The sequence below is a fragment of the Cydia pomonella genome, chromosome 10 (genome assembly GCF_033807575.1).
Source record: "Cydia pomonella isolate Wapato2018A chromosome 10, ilCydPomo1, whole genome shotgun sequence".
Taxonomy (NCBI): Eukaryota; Metazoa; Arthropoda; class Insecta; order Lepidoptera; family Tortricidae; genus Cydia; species Cydia pomonella.
In genome coordinates this window covers 9,638,008-9,661,379 of record NC_084712.1, presented here as the reverse complement: position 1 = coordinate 9,661,379, position 23,372 = coordinate 9,638,008, and the positions used below count along the sequence as shown (strand labels likewise).

The window sequence follows — 23,372 nt, the reverse complement described above, 5'->3', positions numbered from 1 at the left end:
AACGGCATCATGGGTCATGAGCAGGACAGCGATATAGGGAATGTGCATAATCTGTAGGGGGTAGCACAAGAAACGTAGATTTTTGGCGCGAGAAGTAAATGTGAAGTTTAGGCTTACAATGTAGCCCACAAGATGGCAGAACCTGCTATGCACAAGAAAACGTATGAGAACGATATATGGCAGCACTTGCTTTGGTGTGAAGTGTCAATGTACATGTTTACGTTACCGATTCAGGTCACAAGATGGCAGACCCTCCGACGCCCGCGGTCCCTATAATTATGCGCGTGCAATAGAGATAGCAACAGGCCGGTCAATGTACGAAAATCTCTGTGGAAGTCTTTCCTTTTCTGGCGCGGTTGCACGGGGCGGGTGAGTGGGTTAACGAAAAATAGTACGAGCCACGCTATCTGAGGCTTACCGCGAACCACGTTCGACGTGTTGCCTCCCTATCACACTTACGTACAAATTTACAAGTGCGACAGAGAGGTAACACGTCGAAATGGTTCGCGGCAGGCCCTCTGGCGCGGACGCGTGCGACGTATTTTACCTACAATGGCACCCGCATGCGTGTGCCCACTCCATGCACTAGCACCACCTAGCGGACACCCTGTGTCTTCCTTAACCGTTAACGTTTAACGTTCTATATCGTTCTATCCTATTAACGTTTTACTCGTTCACTGCTTGCCGTGACCTATTTAAATGGGGCATGGACAGTAAAAGTATTATATATGCCAGAAAAAACGCTTAGCCTTAAATTTGCGTCTAATTATAAGATCTGTATCCTACGCATCTTGTTGGTAATTCCCATGTTTAATGCCCTGCAGTCCTCGTGACACAGGCTCGACCGAGTGTGAGGGCTATTGTTTGCTCTAAGAAGCGGTTGTACATATTCTATAGTGGATTTTAATTTAATTACTAATGATTCATGAAACGTCAATTTGGAAAATAAATGTATTTTTATTTGTATGTAGGAAAAACAAATATTACTTTTTACATATTTTATAATAATACATTTGGTAAGTACTATAGTTAATTACAAAAATAATAAGTTAATAAGCTACATAGACGACATAAGAACGTTGAGTTCGAGTTATTGAATTGATCATTACGGGTTTAAATAACAAACAATGCTATTTATCTAAAGGACGCTAAGTGTTCAGAATTCGTACCCATCGCTATCGCACACGCATTATATTGCTGTCCCTTTCGCATAGTGGCATTGCCCGCCGTTGTAGTCGGTGGGACTGCAATTAATATAATTATACGCGTGCGATAAAGATAGGAAATGGGATAATATACGCAATTCTTCGTGCTTAGCATCCTTGCGTGATGAGAAACTGCCAGGCACCGCGGCACTCGGCGGCTGTTTACAGCAGCCTGTTGTCAAAATGTCATACAAGCGCGGCAGTCAGCCACCAGGCTGTCCTCCGAGCCCTTGCTGCAGTCCTCCGGGCAGAGCGGGCACGTGGCGAGGAACTGCTTGGCCGCGAGGCACATGTCGGCCGTCGACCAGCTTGGTAAGGGAGCGTGCTGTCGGAAAAAAAAACTTACATTTAATGATATATCCGAAGTTATTTAACTACACTAAGAACGCTATCACGCTATTAAGCAAGAAGAATTTCTTTCATTGACCCACCATTTCCTAGCTCTTTCGCACGCCCTATATTATTGCTGTCCCGCCGAAGATTCCGGCGGTCAATGCACTGTGCAAGCGGAACAGCATTATAATTATGAACGTGCGATAGGGATAGAAAATGGCTGGACAATGTATGAAATTTTTCGTGCTTTAGTGTCCTTCCTTTACCAATCTACACTCACTTATACTTTAAAAAGTTTAAACCGTTTATACAAATATACAAATCAATATAATCTAAATTATAAATCTTTTACCTTGAACATTTTCGTCATTACACAGTACATGATATCAAATTCTACACAGTCCATGTGAGTGCCTAGAAACCTTGGGATGGTCGCCAAACATTCCGTCTGCAACGAAAAGAAACAAATTATGGATTTGGCTGCCAAATTTTGTAGTGCACCAACATTAAGTAAACATGATAATAAAAAGTATGGTTTGTCTAGATCTGATAAATTAAATTAAATATGCTGCACATGATCACTACGCTACGCGTGGGTACTACTAAGTACTACTAACCTAATGCACCCGAATCACGCGATCAGTCAGCTAGCTTATCTCAAATATACAGGCTGGATTTTCTTTCGGGTCAGTGAGGGCAGCTAGCAGATCCCGTGTTGCTACGCGAAAACGGTCTTAGAAGATCTTCCCTCGTTTTTGATCTCACACAAATTGTATGGGAAAAGTTTTCCTCAATTGTGGCTTTTCTAGCCAGAATTTTTCTTTGGTGGGGACCAAGCTTTTGAATTTTACAACGAAATAAATGAAATGAAATGAATCTTAGGAACGAGGTCGATTGGCACAATAAAAATGGTTGTCGAAAATGACCTTATTCTCGCAGTCTGTACGTTTTTTTCCAAAATCTGTAAACGTCAGTCTTCATTAATTTGAAATCGAGGGAAGATCTCCTAAACCCGTTTTCGCGTAGCAGTACGGGATCTGGTAACTGCCCTCACTGACCCATAAAGAAAATCCAACCTGTATAGTATGAATATTCTGAAATGATTTTTAGGTTTCAAACCCTAATCTGTTGAACAAAAGCCATTGTTCCTTTTATGCGGTCAGCTCCCGTATTACCCACGTGGCAAAGCAACAGTATGCTAAAAAGCAACTGTAAGGTCCAAATCTATGTAACAATATGAGCGCTCGTGAGCTGTTAAATAGATTTGAACCTTAATACTATCACGATACAGTTGCTTTTTTAATGACGTTGTTGCTTTGCCAAGTCCCTATCACGGGAGACGACAGCTCGCATTAGGGTCTAAAGACTCTAAAGGGGCCCACAGATTACCAGTTCGCCGGACGATATTGGCCTGTCCTGTCAGTTATTCGCAAAAGCTGACAATCGTAAATAACGGACAGGCCGATATCATCCGGCGAACTGGTAATCAGTGGGCCACTTTAGGCGTAATAATCATTACAGAAAATTCATACTATACAGATTTTTGGACACACCTTAATGCGAGTCTTCTTAAACTTTTGGCTGTTAAGCTTTCCTCGGATCTTGTCAATGTGTGTATCTGTATAAGTTGTAATCCTCACCTTGATGGACCGAACCGCCTCCACCCAGTCAAGGTCGGTCCGCGCGAGGTTTTCGTAGTAGGTTTGCAGTTCGTTCATCTTCACTAGCCCATAATGCTCCAACCAGCCTGCCTCTTTCAACGCGCATCTTGCTTCCTCGCACTTCGATACGTCAAAAGACTATATGTAATATTACCCAGTAAACACAGAAAACAAACAATAATAAAATAAAGATAACTGTTGTGTAATGTAATATATGTTACATACTTAATGTAATATATGTGTCAATGCAACGTCAATGTGGTTAAGATAGCACTGTACCGCAAGCTAAAACACTAATGTTTGCATACTGTATACGCTTGTTGACTAAATTAACTAGAAGGAGTGTTTTAGGACCAAGGAAAAACATCCGCGGTACACGCCACCGCTGTTCACAGATCGTTTGACGCCAACGTTGGGGATGTGGGTACACAATAGGGAGTAATAATGTAACGTTTTGCCTTCAGAGGCTATCACAAATCGTAAACCTTATACAGTGTGGGCCCTGTAACTAAAGCAAAAAATTTAAATATACACCCTTTAACTAATCAGTAATAACGTCCAAATGGTATTAATTAATTAAAATGAAAAATAAATTTATTGTTATTTTCTAACAAAATTAATCGAGCAAGTAATGTACCACAAACATTGTGTCCAGTCGAAATACTTGACAGTGACGTTTACGATCGTTTCCAATAATATTACTAAATCTATAAACACATCAATTTTGTTTAAACGTATGCAGTTGAATTATCACTTGAATTTCACTTTTTTCAACGAGAGGTAACAATTTTCTCGTCAAGTAGATTTACGGTGTAGGCACGAAAGGATATATTTAGGTAATAAAATTATAATTTTAACGCAACTTACTCTTTATTATGAAATTCCAACAAAAAATGCACTAAATAAAATCACTCATAATAATTAGGTACTCAAATCTTACTGGTTATGCACTTCACAAGGTTTGTTAAGGATGTTTATTTTTCTCAGCTACAACTTCGGTGGTACGTCTACTCCAATTCATTGCATTTCGTCCGATACGGCATGTGTGCACCGTTTCAATATTAAAGGGAAACTCCCTTTAATATTGAAACGGTGCGAAAGCGAAACCTTTTTCAATGAATTTCTGTGAAAATCGGGATGCACACCGCCACAAACAGACCAATACTTGGTAACCACACTTTCGATGCAGTGGGATGAAAGTAACGCGGCTATTAAATACTTAATTAGCCGGAGGATAATCGTTTGTAATATTTAACACAAAGCTCGATTTGTTTTCGCTCTTCTTTCATCATAGGTATTACGTACCTAAATATTTTGCGTTCGTGTGTGGTAATTTATTTAATGGTCGTTTATTTGCATAACTTTGATGTATCTTATCTTGACGTACATTGTCAATAGGTAAGAAAATAAACAACAAAAAGTTATCATTTGCAATTGCGTGAATGTCTATGAAAGTTTATGATAAAATTATTATTAGCGTAGAGGACTGAAAGTCGAAAGATCAAATTAACTCTTTTCTCAAAACTGTCAAAATGATCGACAAATTAATCTGGCAACAGATGTACGGTTTCCTGATAAGATTTCAGGATTGATAATTCAGATAAGGAGTTCCATAGGCCGGCGCAGACGTCAGATTTTTCCCTATTCCGTTCAGTGCTGCTACCGCGAAAATAGAAATTGAAAATTCAAAACATTTTTTTCTATCGCTCTTGAGTCAAATATGCTAGAGCGATAGAGAAAGATGGTTCGAATTTTCGATGTTCTCGGTAGCAGGCCTGAAAAAATTAAGAACGTGTGCGTGAAACTTGAAGAAACGAGGTTTCCCGGATCCGGAAACCATACGTCTGTGGCCAGCTTTAGCATGAAGTTTGTAGGTCAATACTATCATTTGTCGTAACAACGTTTACTTCAAACTGCCTTTTCTCGTAAATAATAAGATTTTAAATAATTTAAATTAATTAAGGGTGCCAGACATTTCTCGATTTTTTTATTAAGGTGATAAGAATGCAACTATTTATTCTGAATAAGTACCTATTATTAAATAAATATCAAAGGTGACACACCACCGCAGAAAATAGTCTTAAACAAACTGTTTAGTAAAAGTTCATTACGGTAATTCATTCTCTCTATCATGATGCATTTCTGGTGCTGGTCGTAGGTCGTTGCCGAAAATGACGTATTATTCTTCGTTCTAATGCCAATCTTACATTAAATGCCGCACCCGGGCCCTGTGCCAGTGTGTGTGCAGTCACAGGCTCGTTGTCGCGTACTCGTTGCACGGCGTTGGTGATGACTCGGCCGTTGGCTGGTTGCCTTCGATTAGGAAATCGTTCACCGTACAACCTTAGAGCTCGATGTGCGTTGCCTCTAGTTTCGCCGTAAAGCAGAATCATTTCGCACAAATCGCGTGAATCATAAAGTATTCGTGGCATTTTGAATTGCTGATAATATCTGTTTTGCAAACTTGACATTGTCAACGTACCATAAAGTTACAAACATTTTTAAATCATAAAATCAAACCAATCCTTTAAAGAGATTCGCAATAATAAATACAAATGTAGTATTTCAAAAATAATGATAATGGTCAACAAAATATTACGTACTATGTACTATGTGTAGATCTAAATAAGGACTAATTTTGTTTATTTCCTAAAATAATTAAAAAAATAATTTGCACTACCTACTTACACACACATGTTAGAATCTGTCAAAACGCCCGGTACCAAAATATCCTACGACTGCTAAGCGACAGTATCGCAATGTGAAAATTCATTGATGGCTAATCTTAATTTTAAATGACTGTATATCCTAATTTAAAAACTTTGGAAAATTAGGACCGCTATGTAATAACTGTACATACGTTAAGAAACCTCTGGTAATTTTTTTTGCTTTAGTTACAGGGCCCACCCTGTATATACTATGCCTTAAACAGCCTTTTTGGTCGTGTTTCGTGTATACATATTTTTGTCCGTGCCGATATGAAATACCTTGACTGTACCATAACAAAACAATTACTAACCGTTAATTTAAGGACGTTAATCGGCTGCTGGATGCATTTGGCAATGGCACGCTCAGGAAGCCACGGAATGTTGCAGCATTCGAACAACTGAAAGTGTTTTCACCGTGACAACTGGGATGGGAAACTTAAATAGATGACGACACAAAGGAGATCTAGAGTCCATCTTAACTCTACACAGCGGTTACACTGACTAGTGGGAATACCACATGAACGTCATATATTTTCATAAGGGCCACTTGCACCATCCCACTAACCCAGGGTCAACCGGTTAAATCTGGAGTTATCATAGTTACCTGTACAATTTGACACTGGGTTAGCGGTTAACCCCGGGTTAGTGGGATGGTGCAAGTGGCACTAAGAATGGTTTATGGTGGTCCCTTTCTGTTGCTAGCTACGGCGGTGCAGAGTTAGCTTGGGCTGAATCGAATCCCGGAAAAACGTACCTATTTAAACAATCTATAGAGCAACGAAACTAATTAAATTGCTGTATTATCTTTATTACTAATATCAGAGTGGCGACACCACGGCGACACATTGTCTAACGAGGTGTAATCTCTCTATTAATTAGGTACATATACTTGTACCTTTTCCAGTAGGTACTAAAATACTTACTTCAATTCAAAGCAAGTTTTATGTAGTAACAATATAAATTATAACGAAAACCATACCACACAAACCATACCACAAATTTACAAAATGCTTACGTTGAATGGTTGTTCATGACAATGACCGAACCTTCTGGGCCGGCCTGATCTTCTAGTCAAGTCACCACTGTCAGCGTCGTCAGCCTTGCCAGGCTCCGGGGTTGCACCTTCAACTTTCGCACCTTCCTGTAATTGTATAATTAACAAAGCTTCGTAATCATATGAGTGATATGACGCCATAGAATTGAATTCGTCACAGATGGCGCACAGAACAACGATGGCGGTGAAAAATCACTCGTACATATCAACACACTTGGGCTGAAACGTATACTTTAGTGAGAGACTTCAGGTAGAAAAACCACAACCATCCCCAATTAGTTGAGGATACTACGAGGATACCTATTTATTGTAGGTTGCAGTGAATAAAGCCAGTCGTTATAAGAGGCTCTGTTCAGATTAAAGTACCTTTTATTTGTTAAATGAAAGAAATATTTTTTTTAATACAATACAATACAAATACTTACTCTTTATTACACCTCAATAAAAGAAAACAATACAAAAGAAATCAGCAACACAAGCAATAGCCATATCTTACCGTAGCAATACATCTATTATTCTAATTGATAAATAATAACAAAAATATTTTCAAGCCCTAAACAGGATAAATGTTAAAACCTTAAAACTAGATGGTGCTATTAAATAAGAATATATCTAAAATCCTATAATTATGTTTTCACCACACCATGTCTTGATTGTTCGAAAACTAACGCAAAAATTGCATTTTATCCACATGTGGGGCAAAGTAATCAGATGCTAATTTTGAGTTGTTTCACTTGTTTCCTTGTGTTGGCTGGTGAAATTTACTTCTAAATGATGATTTTGGATGATAAATATGTAATGATAATGAACGAAAATTTATTTAACCCTCGTGCCTTGAAAGCCTCGCAAGTCGCAACGCTCAAGATTCTACTTTTCGAACCACTCGCTAAGCTCTTTGATCAATTTTGGGATCTTCCGTAAGCTCGGGTATCATATCGGTAAGCACGAGCGGTAAACAACAACTTTGCCCCCTTGTAAAACAAATAACTATTTAATTATATAACAGCTGCAAGGAAAGTCTGTTTGGGGTTGTTACAATTATCTCGATGAGTATTAGTTGCATGTGCAAAGAAAATACAGCCAGCGATAAAAACTTGTACAAAGAAAATTTTTGCAATAATTTCTTCTGTATGTACAGTCAGCGTCAAATACTTTGTAGCAGTCAAAGTCGCCAAATATTTAGTTCGGTACACCATAGTAAATATATGGTGTCCGAACTATTTGGCTACTTTGGTTGCTACAAAGTATTTGACGCTGACTTTACTACGTTGTGGCATTAAATAAATGTAATTTAGGTATTTCTAAATACTAGACATCCATTGTTAAATTGCTATATCGGTATAGTCGTTCGATTTGAAAACCAGTGTAGGTGTGCTCTCCGATAACGCGCCTTTGTTACGCATATCGAGGACACAGTTTAGAGTGGTTCGGTAGCGTTCGACTCGCCGGCATTCAGTAACCGTATAGGGACCACACAAGAAATCGCAAATTATTTTTCCATTTGTTCATTTTGAATCTTATTTCAATTACCATAGGAGTTGTAATTCAATTACCGGTTAAAGTGACCGGAACCTTTTTTTGCAGGTAGTGGCATGCGCGGTTTTAGTTAACAATAGATAAAGGATTAGCCGCTCGGGGCCAGCTACAAATCTAACGACTATAATAAATGGGATAATTAGTCACCAAGTGCTTCATCCAGATGAGTGTGGAGTTGAGGTGGCGCGGCCCGACCACAGGATTCATCTGTGCGATATACACGGTGGCCCAGCTGCAACACATGTTCAATGAGCATCAATAGTACTTACATAGCGTATCAACGCACCAAAAGTATTAACACCCTTTAGTTAAAACTTTCACTCATAAAACTGCGATTATAAATGCGCATGCGATGCAATCCTGCCTGACCTCATCATCACAGAGCCAAATCTACAAGGGTTACTGAAGAGATGCTCTAAAGCAACCCCAACTTCATTTGCCTTGCATCTACTCCTAAACTAAACATCCATTTTAAGTAAGTAATAATTACGTGCCCATCGTGTACTTAATTAATTAAAAAAATACCAAAACGCAATGTTGCCACGGAACATGGCGTCACTTTCAGGCCAGGTCCAGATCAGGGTTACTATTTTTTACATGAGATTGCACTATATATAATAAGTTTGGGTACTTACAATATCCACATTGAGAATACGGACAGAAAAACGCTGCATCGTATGATCCTGAAATTCAAAATGATTTATAGGTATTTAGAACAAAACCTGACGCATCAATCGCATCATGCATAGCATTTTGAAATAAAAAAAACAACTATTTTTGCGTTATTGAGTTCCTGATATTTCGGTGATGCTAAAATTCATCTACTTGAAGTAACTACCGTGCCGCGAGGTTTGACACCATAGCTTCAAGGCCTTCAAGCTTGTTTACCAAACAAATAACTATAGTGAAATACATCTCAAACTGGTTGTCGTTGAGATTCAAGATGGCGAAGACGTCTCGAGAATATTTTGTTGTGTTCTGCTCATTCATGTTGTTTAAGGTGTAATATTGACAGCTTGTTATGTAGTGAACTATCGTGGAAGTGTGCAGCTAATGAAAAACTAATCTTGAAACGCGTTTAACCATGTTTTAACCAACACCCGGCAACATATCTTGGCTTTTAGTAAGTCCAGTCTCTCTTTACTAAAAACAACTACCGAATAACGTCATGCTCTACGAGCACACACTTAAAACTTACAACTAAACATGACATTGGAAAAATCATCATAGATTTGATGGAAGCCATATTTTATTTAAAAGAAGAAGAAGACATCTCAAACTGAATGTTGTTAATGTATTTTTCGTGGCTCCTCTACACGATGGGCCATGATACGCATACTCATACTCGTTTATTGGTAAAATATAAGAATCTTACATGTCAGCAATTAAAATACTCAGGTGAAATTAAATATACAATTAACAATTATTTAGTTGATCTACATTACATGAAAATAAAAGGATACAAATACAAATAAATAAAAATGTGCAGTTAAAATTATCAAGTAGTACGGATAAAATTAAAATCATACATTCATATTATTAAAGCTACATAATCTAAAATTGTACTGGCCCACTAAGATGGAACAGCGTGTAGAGTAGGTTACGGTGTCGGATGGCTTAGGGCCGTTTTTCGTCCGCACATCAAAGATAGTAGACCAGCGATGGTGCGTACGCATCTACACGTGGCCCATTCCATAGTTCGTATTCTCAACCATCGCATGGCCAGCTCGCTAGTCTAGCGCTGGACCATCGTGTAGAGGAGCCATAATCATCGTATAGCCATGTCGCTGATCCAGCGCTGGGCCATGTTGTAGAGAAGCCATTACTTTCTGCCCTCCAATCCCAAATTAATCCTGAAATAGTAGTTACTAATCCCACTTACCCTTGGTTAGGTCCTTTTCTTATAAAAATTGGTATAAATATAAACAATGCGGCAAATACACCAGTGCCAATATAAAGGGGGTAGAGTTGATTCATGGCCATCTGCATCCAAAATACTGATTAAGTAGTACTCGAAATTGTAGCCTAGCTAGCTCATACGCGATTTGGACATATTATGAATAAGGTCAATGTGAAGGAGGATGTCTATAAGGGAACACCTCTGCTACGAGCTCTTTTATTTTACCCTTGCGTTTGCACACTTACAGAAGGTCCGTAGAGTGGTACATCTATCTACTCCATACATCAGTGTTCTTACCAAAACGCGAGTTATTCCGTAGTCGATATCTAAGGTCAAGTAGTGGATTTATCAGTATTAAATTAATACCATTTTGAAATTAATGTATGTGGATCTCAAATTACGAGTATTTTTTGACTAATATATTAAACCCGAAACATTAAATTATTCAAAAGTAATCGTATAAATAATACTTACAATTTGTTAGTAAAATTATACTGAATGTCCTAAATCAAGAGCTAACACGTTTGACGCGTGTGTGACATTGTTTTTTTATGTCCATGGTTTTTTTAGGAGATTTACGACTTCGTGAAGAGTATTATTGCATACGGGTTATCGTGCGATTATTACTGTCGATGAATTTTTACTTTGATATATGAACTATGGAAGGTATAGGCATAGGAACGCAATATCCATAGGCAGAACTTATGCAAAAGTGTCCAGTGGTCAGCTATAAATAATAGTTCCAAATCTCTCCACAGTAGCGCTAGAGTAGCTAAGAACCTAGGTGTTATTGATGGAGTGAAGTGCGCTGTTTATGATTCGTTTTTTTTTTCAAGTATTCTAGGTATTGTAGCGCCACCTATTTAAGGTTTTTTGATGACACTTTTAGGTATATGGAGATTCCATTCCTATAGGCAGTTAGTTTAGGTTGTCATGTAAAATGTTGCCAAGACGGAACCATAAGGCTCGCACCATCAAAAAGTTATCAGTACCCCTAGTTATGGAAGGTGGAGGTAAGGAATGGAATCTCCTTATACCAAAAAGTGTCATCAAAAAACCTTAAATAGGGATGGGATTTTGAGTTTCCAAAACGTCCCGCTTGGCGCGCTGTTTCTAAATCCCGTACAAAATGAGACTTAACGCAAACGCGTATCACGTCAGGCTATCGAATAAATTTACACTAGGGGTTGAGATCTCTTGTAGAGCCAAGCTTTCTAACTCTACAAGCCCTAACTTTACAACTCTACACCTTAGTCAAAATATATGGCTTGAACGTTTCACTTGGCTTGGCTCTACAAAAGTTCTGATAACTTTTTGACAGCGCGATCCTTATGGTTTCGTCTTGGCGAAATTTTACATCAATTAAACCTTTTTTTAATAGGATTTCACTTCTTTTTGTATGTTGCTGATGACAATCTTCTATTCCCTAATTTAAAGGGTTGGGTGAATTACTATTAAAAATCCTGAAATACGTATCTGGCGGCATCTTTTATACAATCTGTTTTTTTTTATTGATTCCACTCAGGCCACTATTGACATTATATCCCGAGTTTTTTTTTTCAATTGGTATAATCCAAACACAAGTTATGAGGGTTCAATATAACGACGAAGCGCTTCGAGAAAAGGTAGGTAGTGCCCTTGCACTTCACTTTGCTCGTCTTGGCGGGGCACTACCATGCCCCCAGATAATAAAAATTCAGACTTTGTTTAAATGACCTAATGTTATACGTATTACGTCTGAAGTTAGTTAAACAATTTCGCCCCTAGTACGGACTACGGTCGAGGACGCAACGACAACGTAACGTAACCGGGCTACGTGCGAGGTGTCGTGTTGCTTTATTTACATATTGATTGACACATTAGTGATGTTGAAAGGGTGCATTATTAAAACACCTACCTACTGTTTGTTATTACAGGTCTGCTTGCTCAAAAACATAAGAACCGGCCAAGTGCGTGAATTAAGCACTAACAGAGTGCTTTAAATAAATAATTTTATGACGATTAATATTGTTTTGGATGAAAAAGTACATGTTTTCATGCTTTAGCGATTTTTTCTACATCACTTTATGTCCAGAGATGAAAATAGAAGGTTTAATGAATTTATGGTACTTAGTAACGGCAGCAATCATAAAAGCTGTAAAATTACTGGATGGCGCATTAAAAGTTGAATGCCCTCTTCATCCTTTATGTTTTCGACGTGTTTAATGAAAGATACTGCAATTCATTTCAACATAATTAGCAAATTAAAACTATGTTTTTTTCTCCAGTCCTGAACGGTGCAACATAGTGCCTTTTCTTTCTAGAACATACCAAATATGTAGGATAGAGGTAAGGAGAATAATCTATATGCGTGAAAAGTGTCCATTAAAAAAACCTTAAATAGGTGGCGCCACAATACATCGCGAACAAAATATAGACTTTGATAAAAAAATCAAATCTAGGTCGTCTAGGTTCATGTCACGTCCTTGTACTACCCTAGCGCCACTGGACATTTTTGCAACAGTTCCATTAAGAGATTGTTCTCCTTACCTCTACCCTCCATAATACCGAAATTAATGAACCGTCAAAATTATGTAGGTATTCATGTAGGAATATTCATGTAGGTACAATAACTTACAAGCCTGCTAATCTGTGCGAATATACTTGTAGCTGAGATATAAAAGAGATATATATGTATATGCAACAAACGCCGTCGTATAAATGTATGTACCGCGGTGGAGATGAGTCTGCGCTGGCCGGAGATAGTTCGACAGCCGCTTTCACCGCCGCGTCGCCACTACTTGCTAGTGGAGATGGTCCACTCCATAAAATATGTACTCTGTAACAGCATATTTATATACTTAAAATTATTATTTATACATCAATATCCTTAAATTTGTCTGTGGCAATTTTTCAACGAGGCTTTCTTAATTTTATAAGATACAAGCTAAGGCACGAGGTCCAAGGATTCAGTGTTGAAGGATGAAGGCTGGACGCCTGTATTGATGTGGCTTGGGGTACAAGCGGTTATTTGAACACCTATGATTTAATAACAGAAAATTCGAGATCTTTTTGAAATGAAAAACCGACCTACTTTTTCGATCTACCTCTTAGTTCCGACCTTCTGACCCCTGACGTAGAGACAAACTATGCAGAACTTATTCACGACGGTACTCGAAAGCACATCTATATAGGAGTGACATCTCTTATGGTAGAACTGTTTAAAACGTAGTGATTATATGCTCTTTGGAACTTGCAAAAGTGTCCAGCTGTCAGCTATAAATAATAGTTCCAAATCTCTCCAGAGTAGCGCTAGAGTAGCTAAGAACCTAGGCCCTATTGAGGGAGAGAAGTGCGCTGTCTATGATTTGATTTTTTTTGTTCAAGTATTCTAGGTATTGTAGCGCCACCTATTTAAGGTTTTATGATGACACTTTTTGGTACATGGAGATTTATTTCCTTACCTCCACCTTCCGTACACATCTAAATATCGTCAGGTGACAAGCAAAACTCACTAATTACGAAAAAAGAATTAAATAAAAATCAACCTTATTTTTAGGTAGATGTAGGCAATGTGTAATATACGAGGCCTCTTTAGTGCAAAACATGGAATTGATATTTATATTCTTTTTTGGATTGACCAGTGGCAGTTATGACAAAATTGACAAATAGGGTTTGACAGAAATGACACGGCATCTTTCTTATTTGTGTTTGGTTTAATTTTTTTATCATGATTTAGTGTTTAAATATTTTATATTTAAAACGAAACAATCATTCGGTCATTTAAATCCAAAATACATTGGAGCAAAGATTGAATTGGAAGTATTCTACCAACTGAACGCCGACCTACTATCGAGAAGCCCAGTAGTGCCATGCAGATACACTCACGTACGGCGTTATCACCGGACTATTACCGTGTATCACGCTTATCATCGCCGCCTCTATCACCTGTCTGCCCTTTTCCGAACCCTGCAGGTTCGGAAGAGCGACTTTCACCCGCGCCAGTATGCCCCGCGCCGCGAGCCGAACTCGACGCACGCGCAGATGTCAGCGCCATGACGGACGACCGCGCGCGATCCGCGGAGGCCGACTTCCCGCGGCCGACCGCTACGGTCTCCTCCCTCAAATCCGAGGATTCCACGGAACAGTTGATATGCAAAACGCCACAAGAAAAAGTGAAAAATGTTAAGAAAGATAAACAGAGTGTTAGCTCGAAAAGTGTCGAAGCCGGTAGTGTTAAGGTTACGAAGAAGAAGTTGGTTGTATTTTTAGGGTTGGGGCAGGTGATTTTGGGTGCGCTTCTGGTGGGGGCGGGGGCGCTGGCGGTTGTGAAGGGGGCTGCGCTGTCCCGGGTGGGCGCCGGGCTGTGGGCGGGCTGCGTGGCCGTGGTGGCTGGCGTCGTCGGCGTGCTGGCCGGGATTAATGACTGCTATGGTCTGAATGGAGCCAACAACGGGTATGTCGACCATCATTTAGTTTAAGTATACGAGTACAACGTTGTGATAAATAATAATCATATGTAAATGATCATCAAATATGGAAAATGCTACTAGAAATTATAGTTAAAAGGAAATGGTCTCTAAAACCTTCATTACTTTTTATAGCGCTGATTATAAAGGACCATTAAAAGGTTCCTATAAGCTTCCCATCATAGGCTAACTATAAATCGACGTCGAGTCTAATGAGGAGAACAAAAACAATTTCTCTAGCTTTGTACGAGTATTAGACATAAACGCGCCTATGAAATAATAGAAAATATCATCTAACTCTTAAAAAACGCGCAAAACTCTAAAATACACTATTTGTACCTACTTGGACATTACCAATGCATGTTAGTTATGGATCAATGCTGGTAGACTGACAGTAACCTTTAGGTTAGTAAATAGTCTAATTGCAATTACGATAAAATAATCGTAATCTGAGACTATTCAGCACCATTTGATTATGATCTATTAATTATTAACGACGTTTTCAAATTTCTGAACATGCTGTGCAGATATTAATGTACTTAGACTAAGTACTTGCCTAGTGTTAAAATTTTCTCCAGACTACAATGCCGCCATACTCTTACCGTACTAGTCGCGTATCGGTTCCCGTAACGGGGCTTGCATAATGGCCGATTAATTGCCATTGTTCCGGTATCGGCATGTACACACATTATGTTGTTAAACTTTACATTATTAACAACGCTTTATTCAAACCATTAAGAGCTATATTACAATGTTTCAAGTTTCTAAGCGTTATTATTGATTTCGCTATAAAATATTGCCCCTCGTGTATTTACGCACTACTCTGATCGTGACAGTTATCCTCGACATCCAGTACTATTTTAGCAGTGTCAAACTGACATATTCGCTAAAGTCTGCAGAACTTACTTTATATACATCTCGCTCGCACTAATATGCGAGTACGATGAAGATGAACAGAAAGTAAGTTACGCTTACGCTAGCGAATAGGTATGTCAGTGTCAAACTGGTGGTAGCCGTACTCGTCGATCATCATCATCAAGTTAAGAAGCTGCGTTTTCGCTAATTACATAGATACAGCCACATCAACACAAACTGCAGCAATTACGAGTATGCAGCTACTTATAATTTATTTCACTTATAGTATCATTTATCGGTTAAATTTCCCCACTGAATTTATCCTGACGACTGCCATGATGCCCATAACCATTTCATTCAACTCTTAATATTTGTTATATCCACTATAAAATGTAATCGAAAAGAATTGACAAGACAAAACGAAATATACAAATTCCAATAACATTTAACACATTTTTGAAAGTATAAAGATAAATTAACCAATTAAATTCGATGGTAAAAATATTTGCTTATTAAGTAATTACGTAGTTGCAAGAAAATGCAGTTTCGACAGATGAAATGCCAGCGTTGTTACCGCACCGCATCCGCAAACAAACATGAGGCAAGACGTCTGAAGATATTTAGGTAGCTAGATTAAAGTTAGACTTGGGTGAATACCACCCAGTTAATGACCAACGGCGCAAAACAAAGCATCAGGGGTGATGGGGAGACTCTCCAATATGTCGATGAATACATATATGTAGGCCAGATAGCATCCTTCGATAATAGGCAGTATAAAGAAATCGGTCGACGACGCATCGAAAACGCCTGGGTGTTAAGGCTGCTCGTTTTTCACGCAAAATAGGCACAATGGATGTCGAGTTGAGGAACAGGCCCTGAAAAACGAACTAACTAACTAACTAAGGCTGCTAAGCTTAAGTGGGGTTGGGCGCGACACGTTTGCCGTATGCACCCGAATCGGTGGGCTAAATTAGCTACCGAATAGATACCGCAGATTAGCCGGGGCAGCGGCAGACCATATATTAAGAAAAAAAATGGGTAAATAACAAAATAACATAAATAACGAATGGAAATTTCGATTGTAACACAATACCTAGTAATTTGTGATTACTTTTTATTTTTCACCTTTGACACAGCTTGACGCGGCTGAGAAGATTGGAAATCAATCACTACATCATATAATACAAAGTCCCACGCTGCGTCTGTCTGTATGTTCACGTTAAATTCAAAAACTAGGTGAATGGATTTTCATGCGGTTTTAATCTACTATTGGACTTGGGTACGTCCTTAAACCACGTCCAAAAGAGAGATATGGGCATTGTGAATGTCATCTCGCTTTGTGTGGTAGGGCACAGCACAGCGGGTCATTCCAGATTTAGAGCAAAGCTCAACTGGGGAAGTACCTCCACCTTACAGAAAACCGCAGCCAAATAATCAATAATAACACTACTCATAGTTTTGTGTTCTTGCCGGTGAATTGAGTGAGGTGGTTGCTAGAGCTCAACGAGGGTGCGGAGTGTTAGGGTAACGAGCAACACGCATGTAACTTCTCTGGACTTGCAAGCGTACATAGGCTACGGAGACTGCTTACCATCAGGCGGGCCGTATGCTAGTTTGCCACCGACGTATTATTAAAAAAAACCTATCAACAGAGTAATCCTTGAGCAAGGTTTAGGTGGTGTTTAATTTGTTTACTCGTGCGAAGCCGGAGCGGGTCGCTATTTTGTGGTATACATACCAGTACCCCTAGTGTAAATATTTTCGACAGCGAAACGTGACGTACGCGTTTGCGTTAAGTGTCATTTTGTATGAGATTTTTGACTTTCCAAAACGTCCCGCTTGGCGCGCTGTTCAAAAACCCATACAAAATGAGACTTAACGCAAACGCGTACGTCACGTTTCGCTATCGACTAAATTTACACTAGGGGTACTGATATATTTTCGTTTTTGTTTGTGATTTCTGATTTCTTAGCCATTCGATGAAAATAAAATAAACTGAAGGGACGCTCCAAACCTTGTTCTAAATAATATATCGCAAATGAAAATACGTTCACTCTTATTATCTATCAATTATTTTAAAGATTTTCATATCATAAGTTGTACATAATATAAAAAAATAAATATGTATTAAGAAAATTTACATATAAAACGCCTAAAAAGGTACACTTCGATCCAGAACACGTAGCTGACGTAGGGGAGAAGACCACGAGGCTGAAGTGGGAATGGGCGGGTCCCGTCTGTCGCATGCACCCGGATAGCTGGGCTAGAATAGCCACCAAGAGGCTGTGCCCAGCAGTGGGACACATTAACGGGCTTAAAAAACAAAAGTAAACAACCGGTTGCAAGAAATTGAATGCTATGATTCTTAACAACAATTTTCCCATCTTTAAGGGCTCCATAGTAAATTAGGAAACCTGTCTGTTGGCTCATCTGTCTATTCGCAGCTTAGCTTATTTTAATGACACCGAATTAGTGGTAAAATGTTATTTTGATTCAACCCTACCGTGTGTAGTGTCATCATATTAAATTTATGTATAAGACTCTCCCACCTCTTGGATGAAGTAAATTTATTCAGAAATATCATTCCAAATGTCCATGAACATTCATGAAATAAAGACTATGTCATGATTTCATATTTTTTATTTGATCATCTTTTAGGTATATAAAAAAATACCTGTAATGAGCACAAAGATACTCTAAAATTCTATATAAAAATAATATCACGACTTCACAGAAAAGGTTTGGAATCTCTGATCTTGTCATCATTTAGCTTCTACCTACTGTCAATGTTATTTGAAATGGAGCTATAGGTACTTAATATGTAGTCAAGTAAATATTTTGTAACATTACTTCACGACACGTTTTTTATCGTCACTGTAGGTATGACAGCGGAAATTGCGACGGATGAAGTGCTTGACAATAATACTTCAATATCATATTACCATGTTATGCAAAAGAAACATGTTTCAGTCCGTTTCTAAGAAAGTCAACATACGTAACCATAACGCTATTTTATATCACCAAATTTTAGTTTCTGCAACATGTCACATTTGTATGAGTATAGGTAACTTAAAATCATGCCTCGATCACCGAATGCTTTTGTTATTTTTCCTTCAGTATATAAATGACATGTAGTATTTTCAGTTTAGAAGTTATTTATGAACTATTTATACCTTGGTATTGATTACATTCTCGGTCTTCATCTAACTGTTGCAGGCAAGCAAGCATCCTCCGCCATATACCTAAATCACGAAAGTATATTAAATTTCAGCTCAATCAGATACCGGTTTTCTTAAGCGCAGGCACTTACACAACAGAATCGATGTAAAGAAATGTAAGGCATACAGCGAAGTAACAGAGTTTAATAAAAACCTGTAAAAACGTACTAGTTTTTTGCATCTTAAAATGAAATATTTGACAAAACATAAAATATTTAAAGAATTTTGTGGGCCATTTGTCCACGCAAGACGTTCCGCGCGGTCGGCACGCCGTTCCGCTGCGCAAGCGCACTCTTGCGTTTCTTTCACATTTCCCCTCGACATGCGTACCCGGGGAAGGAAGCATATCAGAGATTATTGAGAAAATAATACTAAATAATACTAATGACGCCAATCACAATATTGGTTCAAAAACTTGGCGACACGTAAAATCAAAATATTGCACCGCTTGTAAAAGTGATTTATTTTATTATGATTATGATATCTAGTCATGCGATCTTTCATGTAGTAATTGATGTGCACTGTTTATTTTATAACATGTGTTTATTTCATTTCACTTAGAATATATTCACCGCTGAACGAAACTTTCTTGTCTGTAATCAATTTTGCATAACTTATAATATTCGCCCGGAAGTTTCGAAAGTAATAATATACAGTATGTAAAAGAACGAAAGGCAAAGAAAAAGACCCGTTAATGTTTACTGAGCAACTTTTACTATGAGATAAATCCTGAAATCGCGGATTTTTTTTTGGCCATTTAATACATTTTGCTGGTCTGATGTTGAAATTTCCTATGGGAGAGTCAATTTTTTTTCGTAATTTCGGGGCCTAAACATTATTTGCCTTTCGGTTTGTTAGTTTGTTACATACTGTAGAAAAGCTTGTTTCTTTACCATTTTTATAGCCATCTGTGAAGAGTGAAGTGAGCGCTTCGTTCGCTACGGCGCAAATCCTTGGCATCTTGGCAAGGCCCTGTGTTCATTCTTCTTCTTCCTTGCACTCCTTACAGAGTGGTCGTGGCCATTATGTTGTTTTTTTTTTGTTATTATGAAACAAACTTATCTTATATAAAAAGTAAATGCATAATGTTTTAAGTTTAGACCTATAGTTTTCTTATTATAGAATTTTACAATGAAAAACAGCGAGTAACTAATTAGTAAATTACACTAAAATCAACAAGTGATCCGTAAGTGATGCTTATCCATACATAATAACAATCTATACATATCCCTCAAATAAGTGAGTTTTGAAAAGTTTTCTATCGGTGCATTTGTTCGGAAACTACGCAAAAACTACTACAAAAATCAATCTGCAATTCAATGATATTTCGTGGAGTTGTTAGTGTATGAGCCGGAGCTACATTTAAATAGGGTGGTTTTTATTATGATAATAATTTTCATAGTATAAGTTCTTTCGTACTTACAACAAACGTGGCCGACACACTGGCTTTTATTCGGTCAGTCCATGTCATTGACGATCTTCCTCTCCTGATACCCTCCACTATTCCTTGCACAACCAGACATTATATGGATATGTAAAGTTTACGTACTGTGTGAGATGGACCTCTATAGGTACTTTTAAATATGTACATATTTATTTGATGGTACATATTTTTTATTTTATTTATAAAACTTTATTTTCAGATTTACAATATGTGATATTAAAAACTAACTTATCTATAAAATAAAACTAAATTGCGCACATAGGTATGCACAAATTGTATAACAATTTGTACACAATTCATTTTATACGCTGCTGTGCCACACCGTGGACGCACCGCCCATCGAACATTAGCGCGGAGTAACGCTACCTTGATCTGTCCACGCAAATTACGCTCCTCACGCACTGCATTGTCAACCTGTGTGAACACGCAGTAATCAGGGCCAGAAGAATTATAACAATAATCGCCCGTAATCGAGTGCACAGCGGTAACTGCGTACAGCACAGACCAATTGTACAGTCAGAAGCGGAAGCCAAGCTCCTTTTGATTCTTATGCATGGGATAACATAAGTTAGATCTCGGTCCACGCAAATTACCCTCGGTGCTGTATTGCGGTGCGGCATTCAGAGCCGTCAGAATTAATACAATAATAACGACTGTAATTTAGACCACGAGGAGTACAAGCGAATGAACGATCCCCAGCGTGTTTTATAAACTTTTTTCAAGTTTCACGTTTCTTGTGGTGTCCGTTTGTTTGTATTCTAATTTAATCTTAAAAGTTTTAAGACCTAATTCCCAGTTTCACAGAATATGCTGCAATTTAAGCATACGTACCTGGAGACTATGCAATGTTATGCTAAGTACTTACCACCATGCTGATCTAATGATGGAGTGAGAATCTGGTCATTGGAACTCTGTACTACAGTAACGTCTGAAAATATTGATATGAAAAAACTGTCAAAATTATGTATACACGACTTTACCGCCCATATATGAAGGTAGTGTATACATACTTTTGGCACATTTTTCGTATCCATATTTTCACAAGTGACTGTACAAGAACGCATATACTCATTAAGTTTGGGTTTGAAAAAATTATCTTGGCGAGTACTTCATCAGTATTTTAAAGCAACGGCACCGACGTGCAACGTGGCGATATAAAGTCTATAATTTTTTTTTCGCAAAAACCTAAATAGGTAGCTATTTATGCAGCCAATTACAGTCAGACCAAGCTAACTCTGCAGCGATTTCGATAGCACAGACTGTTCAAGTGTTATTTTTTAAACGTCAAACTTCTATGAAATTATGTCGCTTATAATAACACTTGCACAGTCTGTGCTATTCCGTTTGGTCTGAGTCTAGCTGACTACTTATATTATCTGTTCTAAGTATCCACTTCGATTTTTATAACATCTTACTTGCCTACCGGATATTTCAATCTTTTTAGACGTAGTTCAATTTAAGCTAAACAAGTACGCTGCTGACTGTACGTAGGTACACTTCCCTTGCCTTTGTCGCGATGCACTAACTGTACTTGCAACTTTATGCCACAGATTAGAGCATTGTAGATCAGTCTGAGATGTAACCGGCGCGGTGTGATTAGTGAGATGGTATCGCGGTGTACGAGCATTGTGATGCGTACTAGATAACACAAGTACATATGCCAAAGAGAATTTGAAATAGAGGTGGATAATCAAAAAAAACTTAGAAAAGTATGGCGGCATTGTTTCGAGCGATGGCGCCATAACCCTTGGCCTATACTCTATTAGATGGCGCCACTTTTTGATATATAACAAATTTAACACATATCAGTGAAAGCATAAGGATCAAAGTCAAATGGCATTCTAAAAGTTTTAATCATGTATCGAAAAATGGCAGTAAATTTACTCTGGCTACAAAATTTTCTTTGACAATCCATCTCTCTCAAATTCTCTTTGCATATGTTTAGTATGGTATTGTTATTTATTACATACACAGGCCATATACCGGCCAATCCTTAGTTATTAGATTTGTTTCCAATATAACACTGATTATGATAACTAATACTAGAATTGGCCTGGTGGTGTCATGGAGACCGATTCTATACGTAACGAGCCGCCGATTGGTACTCACTAAATGCAATAGGAGGAGGAGCCGTCTCATGTATTGAGCACATTCTCCTCCTCCTGACAGCCGAATACCGCGACATGTACTTTCGTTTGTAAATGTACACTTTACGCACTTGCATAATAAGTTCATAGACCTATAATAGCTTCTTATGATAGTTAATGAAAAGTGATTGCCAATGCCAAAATGAACTTATGTCATACTAACACATATATGAATTAAAATTTTATCGTCTTAGAGTGAGTACTGAGTAGTGAATACGTGCTATGCCGACTGCAGCCTCGTAACGTGACATATCTGAACTAGGACCGAAGATACGGCTTTCAACTACGCGATAACTGTTGAGTTATAATCTCACATCAATCTCGATATAGTTATTTTATTTAGTGTATTTACATCGATTACAGGCATTACAGCTGAATGTTTTTTTTCCGACCAACCTTTGTTGTTTACTAGTTCTAGATTAATATCAGCTAGTCTAAGATAGAAAAGGGTTATCTGTTTTAATCATTTATGCTGCTAGGGGGTTTGTGAAGTCGTGTGTCAAGACCACAGTACAGTAAAGTCAAGACGACTTTTTATTTTAATAATAAGCCGAATTAGCTCTGGATCAGTTGTAGATCAGATCTACTTCGTGGTTTGTTATTGTATTGTATTTTTTTCAAACAACGTGGCTCATAAAAGCGTTGTAACATAAAAAAAAAAATACAAACTTAAAACTAAAATATTACTAAAATATATATTATTAAAATCAGAATACGCCTGTTAGGCATATTGTAAGACCCACTCCTTAATGATATTAAAATAAGGTTTAAAAATATTGTTAGAAAGTGGATTGTAGGATAACTTATCTGTCTAAGTATGTGGTTATATGGAAATACATACACATGAGAATAATATATTGTTC

At 38.0% G+C, this 23,372-nt stretch overlaps 2 protein-coding genes across 3 annotated transcripts in view; one reads left to right on the top strand and one right to left on the bottom strand.

Annotated features, from left to right (window-relative positions):
- Positions 1-983: 983 nt before the first annotated feature.
- On the bottom strand, positions 984-11,056 carry LOC133522051 (uncharacterized). The gene is made up of 8 exons (XM_061857230.1): positions 10,380-11,056; positions 9,133-9,180; positions 8,645-8,729; positions 6,923-7,048; positions 6,219-6,305; positions 3,179-3,319; positions 1,891-1,986; positions 984-1,530 (listed from the first exon to the last, which is right to left on the bottom strand). The coding sequence occupies exons 1-8, from the start codon at positions 10,484-10,486 to the stop codon at positions 1,384-1,386; spliced, it is 837 nt and encodes a 278-aa protein (XP_061713214.1). The 5' UTR covers positions 10,487-11,056; the 3' UTR covers positions 984-1,383.
- Positions 11,057-14,089: 3,033 nt separating this feature from the next.
- LOC133522045 (uncharacterized) overlaps positions 14,090-23,372 on the top strand; it is a 91,746-nt gene continuing 82,463 nt past the window's right edge. Inside the window, exon 1 of one of the 2 annotated variants that reach the window (XM_061857220.1) lies at positions 14,090-14,832. In XM_061857220.1, coding sequence (XP_061713204.1) covers positions 14,249-14,832 — 584 coding nt within the window. In that variant the 5' untranslated portion in view covers positions 14,090-14,248. The remainder of the gene's footprint in view (positions 14,833-23,372) is intronic. The other variant, XM_061857219.1, reaches the window with a different exon arrangement.

What these genes read in the sequence shown, in the direction of transcription:
- LOC133522051 (XM_061857230.1), bottom strand. Translation starts at nt 10,486, where the DNA reads ATGCAGATGGCCATGAATCAACTCTACCCCCTTTATATTGGCACTGGT. An exon ending in GTCATGAACAACCATTCAAC is followed by an intron (nt 6,306 to 6,922) that starts GTAAGCATTTTG and finishes AAACACTTTCAG; the next exon opens with TTGTTCGAATGCTGCAACAT. An exon ending in TTAACGTCCTTAAATTAACG is followed by an intron (nt 3,320 to 6,218) that starts GTTAGTAATTGT and finishes GACGTATCGAAG; the next exon opens with TGCGAGGAAGCAAGATGCGC.